The sequence below is a fragment of the Pygocentrus nattereri genome, chromosome 27, assembly GCF_015220715.1.
Source record: "Pygocentrus nattereri isolate fPygNat1 chromosome 27, fPygNat1.pri, whole genome shotgun sequence".
Taxonomy (NCBI): Eukaryota; Metazoa; Chordata; class Actinopteri; order Characiformes; family Serrasalmidae; genus Pygocentrus; species Pygocentrus nattereri.
In genome coordinates this window covers 22,494,992-22,503,247 of record NC_051237.1, presented here as the reverse complement: position 1 = coordinate 22,503,247, position 8,256 = coordinate 22,494,992, and the positions used below count along the sequence as shown (strand labels likewise).

Below are 8,256 nucleotides of genomic sequence, written 5' to 3'. Positions count from 1 at the left end.
AATTACAAAACAAATACAAAGAGTAAGGAGAAATGTTAGTTTGAATCACACTATACATATTATAACACATCAGCGTTTTTGAGTAATAATGTTGTGGCTATTTTCAGTTCATTGTAGCTACATGCAGTTAATTGAAGTGTAAATAATCATAATAATAATAAAAATAATAAGTCCTATTAATATACACATTGCCCTGCAATGGACTGGCGACCTGTCCTGGGTGTGTCCTGCCTTCCACCCGATGACCGCTGGGATAGGCTCCAGCACCCCACCGCGACCCTGAGGGAGAAGCGGCTTAGAGGATGGATGGATGGATGGATGGAATATACATGTTAGTTTTTGGTAGATTTTTCATGCTAAAGTGAAAGATTTCAGTTTCACTGAAATAATAGATGATTTCATTCTAAATAATCATTTCGTGCTGTATGGCCCTCCCTCTGTGTGCCCGTGTGACCCTGAGTATGTTCCATATTGCTCCATGTTGTGTGCAAAGCGGGCCTCTTCAAAGGCAATGGCCTGAAGAAGTGCCTAAGTAAAGAGACTCAGTTGTAACCACATATTATTAAGGATGTTTTTGAAGATTTAAGGTCATAAATAAAGTGAATGAAGTTCAAAAGCCAATGTTTGATTGTGGCCTTGGCCAATAATTAGAGAAACCATGTAATTCTAATGGAAGGTTTGGAAATCATAGTGCAGTCATAATAGCATGTGATTTGAAGATAATGGGGTAAAAATCAAGAGATCAAATTTTTTTGAAAGGGGCAAGGAGACGTCAGTCAATGACCCCTGTTTGCCCACAGAGAAGTATAAAAGTTATGGGTTCTTGTGGGTTGGTCAGTTGCAGCCTGTGCCAGCTCAGATTAACGTTTGCCTGTTGTAAAGCCTTAAGCTTTAATAAAAGAATCTTTGCCTTTTTCTACCATTCCTGGTGTTTGAGCTCTACTTTATTTTGGAATTTTGAGGGAGCTATATTTGCTACAGCAACACACTGGATCATGGATTCCTTCTCTTGATTATTGGAAATACGGCCAACCACTTCTATCCTGAAGAAAGAATCTCATCTTTGAGACGTAACACCTGTTGACTGGAATTTTCCAAATCCTGTTATTGGTGGTAGGAGGGAGCTTACCTGGCCCTTGGGTTCTCACCTTTTGCAGGACATGCAGTCGGACTGCGTCTTAGCACCAAGGCTCAGGTATTCTTTGTTACTGTAAGGCTGCATTCAGGTTGTTCAGCTAACTCTGTCTAGCCAAGCTAGCCAGCTCTTGCCAAGCTTGTCATCCAGGTCTTACCAGCTGAGTCAACCTGGTCTCTTAGGTCTTATGGTTGAGGTTGAGTTGATCGTCCAGTTCTAACCAGCTTTTACCATATTGAACCTTGTTGACCTTGTTCTGATGGTCACTTTAAGTATTGGCCTTGGAGTTTGAAGCTGCAGTTGTCGGTCATGTCGGTGACCTGCTGGTCCAGCCTCTGGGCATTTTCTTTTTTCATGTTTTTTTTCTCTTTGTTTTGGTGTAACTCTTCTAGACTGTGTCAGTTCAAAATGTTACAGTGAAAATAAGTGGACATACCAAAAGTGGACGTACCAAAATTGTGCTTTTAAAAGGTTTATTAATGAATACACTTTCACTTTATGGTAGCCACACTAACTAACCTGCAGCCCGACATGGAACAAAGGAATAAACACACCACTGAAGTCTCAGGCTGGGAGATTAAGAAACCCTTATTAGTCCCACAACAGGGAAATTTCACCTCTGCATTTAACCAATCCGTGAAGTGAAACCCCACATACACTCTAGTGAGTATATAAGTAATCAACTTTTTTTGAAAAAGAGAACTCATATTTCAAAATTTGTCTTTGTGAATGCTTTAATTAAACCAAACTGCAAGATAAAAGGCATACATTGAGCAAGCAGTGCATGAAATTTGAAAATGTGTAATATGCTTTTTGTTTTTCATTTTAGACAGAAGTTTTTAACACAAACTGTAGCAACAGATGAGCTATCGTCTCAGATTTTACATCTACAAGGAGGATTAAGAAAGTATCTGTGTCTAATAGAGTGGACGATGTGAGGTGGTTGGTCAGTGTAAGGACTTAAGTTTTTTTTTTTTGAAGAAAACAAACTCAGGTCTGTCTTTGTGGATGCTTTACTTAAACCAAAGTGCAACTTGCAAGGCAGTCAAACATTCAGCAAGCAATGGTTAAAATATGAAACCAAGTAAAATACTTTTTTGTTACATTTATGCAGATGTTCTTGATCTGTGAAACAAGCCAAATAAGCTAAGCTGTTTAGCATCATAACTGCTGCATAAGGTTTGTATTACTATTTATAACCCTTGAAATAGGGGTTATTGGAGTAATTCTGGGCCTCCTGGAGCTTCCACATATCTTTAGCCAGAATGCCGTTTCTGGACTGGAATATTTTGTCCAGATGGGAGTCCATCGGAGAAGCACTGTAATCTGCACACTTTGGACCCTGCAGACTAGGAGCACATTCTACAGTATAGGAGAAAAAGAAGGTGCCATACTGGAAGGCACACATGTCAGTCACTTTTCCTCTTCTCAGTTCAAAGGAGCACTCTCCAAGAAGGTCACTGTTCCAGTAAGAATCTGCATCATATACTTTGAAAATGAGTTTTTTGCTGATGGACAGCTTGACGGGAGCAAACTCAAATGATTCTGTCCAACGGGGATTGTTATTATCTTTAATTACAACAGTGCGCCTGACCGTGTCGCCGTATCTGACCTCTACAGAGCCATCTGTTTCAGTCCAGCGGTCTCCATATAAACCATTGGCTCGGAGTTTGAAAACCTTCAGTGTGGCTAGACCTTTTTCAACAGGACAGCAGTTGGACAGTATATTTTGACTTCTTTCACAAACACAGGCACAGCGATCTCTTGCACTATTCTGGTGCCCTATCTTACAGGACCCACTGCAAACCTTTTTTAAGGCGTTGTTACGGATATAATTTTCTACTGCCTTCTTTAGTCCGTTCCTGGCAGGGTGGTTCTTGTTCAGAACTGAATGTAGGGGGTGAAGAGTGTATGTCACCACATCTGGGATGGTCTTCAGGGAATCCAGCCACTGGTTTAGAGAATTTGGGTGTGAGTTCCTGGAGAAAAGGAGATCCTCACCATTGATGTTCCCTCCTACAATCTCTGTCTGTCGCTCATTAAACATTGAGCTGAATTTTTCATCTGTACTCATTTTCTTCTTTAGGGCTTGACAGTGTTTGAACTCTGTACTCAAAGTAACACCATTATGTGTGCCTGATGCTTCCACATCCAAACAGTCTTTGACCGCTGTATCCGAAAGTCCATTCATTGCTGCTTTACAGGTTCTGATGGCTGTTACTGCTTTCATCTTCCCACCTAAGTACACTCCTGTGGTATAATGTGTGCCAAACATGTCAATTATGCCTTGATAGGAGTCTGAATCATATTCTCGGGGAAGAGACTGCAGAGCCTGAAGAAACTCACGATGCAGTGGTGGTGAAGATGCTATTTTGTAGCTGTGAAAGAATTTAGAAGCCATTGATATTTATAATATGTACACAGTGACAGCTATGCAACGTATTATTTATCTGCTATCCCATATAAAATGATTTCACAGCAGAATGGCTCACCTGTAAAAGCTGCATTTGACAACATGCTTGGTAAAGCTGAAATTGTCCTCCTTTGACTTCTTCATACCGAATTGTGCTTCACGGGAATGAGTTCCTCCTGATGAACCCGAACCCTTAAACATCACATTGAGCCCAATTTTCCAGTTGTTTGAGATTGAAGAAGTAGAATCGTTCACAAGAGCTTCACTTGACTCATAAATCTTGCTGGAGACCTTCATTGAACACTTTGGGAATGTTCTCCAGAACACCACAGCAGCTGGTGTCTTCTGCTTTTCTTTGTTCAGGTATGGGTTCTTATACATTTTGCAGCTGCCGTTCCCAACGTCCCACTTGTCCATGTCGATGACATAAGACCCTTTACGCTCCATCTTCACAACGTCAAAGCCTTCTCCACCAAGGTTGTAGCCAGGAACGAAGTCAGCATTGTTGCAGTCTTCTGGACCACCCAGTTCTGGTTGTTCTTCAGCATTGACCAAGGAGAAAAGAGAACACCAAATCCAACAGCTGAGAAGGTAACGACTCATCCACCCCATTCTGTGAGACAGTAGAAGAAATCTTTTAGTCATTCCTTAAATAATCAATTGGGAAAAAATATTATATATAACAAACTACTTTTGGTCAATGAAGCAGCTCACAGTATATATACACATAGCATTCAATTATTAATATGCAGTTTACAAATGTAATCGTTTTAGTGAATCCCATCAGAACTTACTTGTGTCTAAACTATATCTGAGATGACTCTGAGATGTGAGGCATGCCAAACCACATTTCACACATTAAATACAAGAGGAAGAAGGAGGGCCTTACTGTGTTGTCTTTATATAGGTATCTTTGATCAGGTACCTAAACTGCTATGCATAGGTTCTTCAACCAGTGACAATTAGACAATACATTTTCATGATGACTTCCTCTTAAAGGAGCCCAATGTAAAATAGTTCTCATCAGACTGCTAAAAATTCTCCTTGTTCTGTCAAAGAAAGTCTTTTTGCACTTTTCAGCAAAAGATCTAATATCTTTTTTGGCTTGGTTCTTAAAAGTTCCTTTCATGTTCTTTTGCTCCAAAGCCAGCAGAAAGGTATCCTGCAAAAAAAAAAAAAAAGGGGAGGATATGCCAACTCCACACATAAAGGACCCTAGTCACCTGGCTGGTACCAAACCCAGACTTTGCTTGCTGTGAGGCAACAGTGCGACCCACTCCACCACCATGCCATCTCTAGACCAGCTATCTATAATGCTGGGAGCGATGACGAGGCAGACGCACATGCTGAGAGAAGCGAGATTTATTAGAGGCAAATCCAGAGTCAGGGTCAAAACGGTCCAGGGTCAGAGAGCCAACACGGACAGATTGGGGAAAAGACATGACGAAAAGGAAAACGGAAAAACACACTGCGGAGGCCGGAAGAACGACGTTAAACACCACAATACAAAACAATGCAAACAGTACATTACAAAGACCAAACAACGACCAGCGAACTCACAGGGGAAGACACAGGGCTTAAATACAAAGAATAACAAGGGTTATCAAGACATAGGTGGACAACACAGGTAAGAACAATCAAGGGCAAAGTCAAGAAAAAAAGGGGGCAGGACAGGGAAGAATCAAAACAAAGAAAGCACATGGACAAGACCAAAACAAAACAAAAGCACATGGAGGACTGGGAGGGGCCACTCGTGACACTATCCTTTTTGTAATTTCCCATCTCTATATGCAACCCTGTAATAATGGGTTCATGGGATCTCCCAAGCTTTCTACGTTTAGTTAAATATTTTGTGAATGGATTCTTAAGCATCCCTTAATGTCTTTTCAATGCATCAAATATCTGTCTTTATGCAAGAGCTTATATGTTGATGCTTAACTTGGTGCTAACACACTATATGAACCTAAGTATTGGGACACCAACACATTACACCTACAGGAGCTTTTATTTAGGCATTAATATGGAGTTGGTCCCCCTTTGCACCTATAACAGCTTCCACTCTTCTGGAAAGTGGGTAACGCTACAATACTGTTTCATAGCTACTAAGTAACTGGTCAGGAACTAAGCAGGAACAAATAGGTGGTGCTGCATTAACACTTAAGTAACTGCTAAGGACTACTAGTTAACTATTCAGTAGATAATGAAGAATTAATGATTAGCGTAGTTCACTATTAACTAAACAATAAGTACTCAGTTCTATATAGAATTACTTAGTAACTATGGCTTCTTAGAATAATTACTCATAAATTCCTGTTTCTGTAAATAGAAATGGAGGATATAATCCATTATATTCTAGAGGCTGCACACCGTGTAGTGTATTTCACTACTGTTAGAAGTGTTGGAATACTCTACATCAGTTAGTAGTTCAGTAGGAAACTGGTCAGACTCAGCTATTGAGCAATTAATGTTGATTTGATCGATAATTTATGAGTAATTATTCTAAGAAACCAAAGTTACTAAGTAATTCTATGAAACTTGGTAGTTATTTTTTAGTTAATAGTGAACTACCCTAATCATTAGTTCACTATTATGTACTGAGTAGTTAACTAATAGTTCTTGGTAGTTATGAATAGCTCTTTAAGTGTTGGAAGGTGTGTTGGAAGGTGTGTTGGAAAGTGTTGGAATCTCGAAGGTGTTCATTGGGGTTGAGGTCAGGGCACTGTGAGGGCCAGTCAAGTTCTCCCGCACCAAACTCAACCAGTCATGCCTTTCTGGACCTTGCTTTGTGCGCTGGGGCTCAGTCACTCTGGAACAGGAAAGGACCTTCCCCAAATCTACGAAGTTGGAAACATACAATTGTCCAAAGTGTCTTGGTCTGCTGAAACCTTAAAATTTCCCTTCACTGGAATTAAGGGTCCTAGGCCAACCCCTGAAAACAACATAGCATCATCCCTCCACCAAACTCGGCAGTTGGCACAATGCAGTCAGACAGGTAACGTTCTCCCGGCATTCTCCAAACCCTGATTCGTCCATCAGACTGCCAGATGGAGAAGTGTGATTCGTCACTCCACAGATTACAGAGTCTAGTGGCAGCATGCTTTACACCACTCCATCCAACACTTGGCATTGTGCATTTGACCTTAGACTTGTGTGTAGCTGCTGGACCATGGAAACTCATGTTGTGAAGCTGCTAATGTGCACTTTAGTTAACGTTGCTTCGAGAGGCAGTTTGAAACTCTTTAGTGAGTGATTCCACAAAGGATAGGCACTGTGCACTTCAGCACTTGGCAGGCTCACAGGAGTGGTCTACTGCTTTGTGGCTGAGCTGTTGTTGCTCCTAGTTGCTGCCATTTCATAATAATAGCACTTACAGTTGACAGGCAGATCTAGCAGGATAGAACTTTCATAAATAGACTTGTGGCAGAGGCAGCATCCTATGACAGTGACATGTTTGAATTCGCTGAGTTCATCAGTATGAGCCATTCTGCTACAAGACTTTCTCTATCGAGATTGCAAGGCTATGTGCTTAGTGTTATCCGCCTGCTAGCAGTGGGTGTCCATGAAACAACTGAAAATAATAAGGAGGGGTGTCCCAATACTATTGTCCTTATATATAGTATAGTGCAACATACAACTGAAGTTAATGACTGGACCCTCCTGCGTTTGCATGTTCCTTTCAGAGTAAATCCAGGACACGGGGTCTATGGGATCGACTCTTTTGAACTCTCGGCTCATTTTCAGTGGAACATGGCAGGAACTGGCTCATTTACACCGAGTGAGTGAGTTACATTGAGTTGAACATGTTTTTGCGAACTTTTGGCTCAGGTGAAAATAGCAAGCCTGGAAGAAAAATATGCCCAATTTCAAAGATGAAGTTACTAATATGTGGTATTTTTGTTTTGTTTGATTTTACAAGATTAGTGTGGAAGATTGAGTCCGGTTTGAGCGGCGCCATGTAAAGACGTGTTCGAGGCGAGCTCCTCAGGGGAAATACAAATTTCAAACTTTCAGATTCAGTACCAGCATAATACTTAGTAAAATATACAAAAAAGTGTCTCTGTGTAGAGTGAAAGGTTTGGTAGACAGAAAAGATGCCCCAAGTTCGCAGAAAAAAGACACAGAAGCCAAAGCTAGCGCGGATCCTCAGTCAACTACGAAGAAGGCCATGGCGGCCGCTAGCGAGCAACAGGCGGTCTTGCAAGCGATCAACATGCTGAAGGTTGACTTGCTGGCCAAGATTGACGAGAAGGCCTCAGCACAAGCCGCAGAGCTCCGAGACCAGATCGGAAAATTACAAGCTGAGCTAGGCAACGCGCTGGAGCAAGTGAAAACCAGGGTGGAGGCTACTGAAACTCGCATGGTGGAGCTGGAGGCCTCTGTGAGTGGACACTCAGACTTCATTTTTAGTGTGGAAAAAGACATGCTAACCCTGAGAAAAGAGCTGGCTACACTAAAAGACCGATGTGAGGACCTAGAGGCAAGATCACGCTCCAATCTGAGAATTATGGGGGTGATCGAAGGCCAAGAAGGGGGCAAGAAGCTAACCCAGTTCGTAGCAAATCTCCTAAAAGACGTTCTTAATCTTGAAACGCCCCCAATCCTGGACCGAGCACATCGCTCTCTCCGAAGTAAACCAACAGAGGATAATCAGCCACCACGACCATTAGTGGTAAAGTGTCACTATTTCTCTGAAAAACAGAATTTTGCG

At 41.5% G+C, this 8,256-nt stretch overlaps 1 protein-coding gene across 1 annotated transcript; it reads right to left on the bottom strand.

The window, feature by feature from the left end:
- Window positions 1-2,132: 2,132 nt before the first annotated feature.
- Window positions 2,133-4,364, bottom strand: LOC108414999 (perforin-1-like). The gene is made up of 3 exons (XM_017687941.1): window positions 4,343-4,364; window positions 3,628-4,161; window positions 2,133-3,513 (listed from the first exon to the last, which is right to left on the bottom strand). The coding sequence occupies exons 2-3, from the start codon at window positions 4,158-4,160 to the stop codon at window positions 2,325-2,327; spliced, it is 1,722 nt and encodes a 573-aa protein (XP_017543430.1). The 5' UTR covers window position 4,161; window positions 4,343-4,364; the 3' UTR covers window positions 2,133-2,324.
- Between the last annotated feature and the right edge of the window lie 3,892 nt (window positions 4,365-8,256).

Bases quoted from the DNA above. Each gene is read 5' to 3' on its own strand.
- LOC108414999 (XM_017687941.1), bottom strand. From the start codon at position 4,160: ATGGGGTGGATGAGTCGTTACCTTCTCAGCTGTTGGATTTGGTGTTCT. The intron at 3,514-3,627 runs GTGAGCCATTCT...ATTCTTTCACAG, and splicing joins GTCAAATGCAGCTTTTACAG to CTACAAAATAGCATCTTCAC.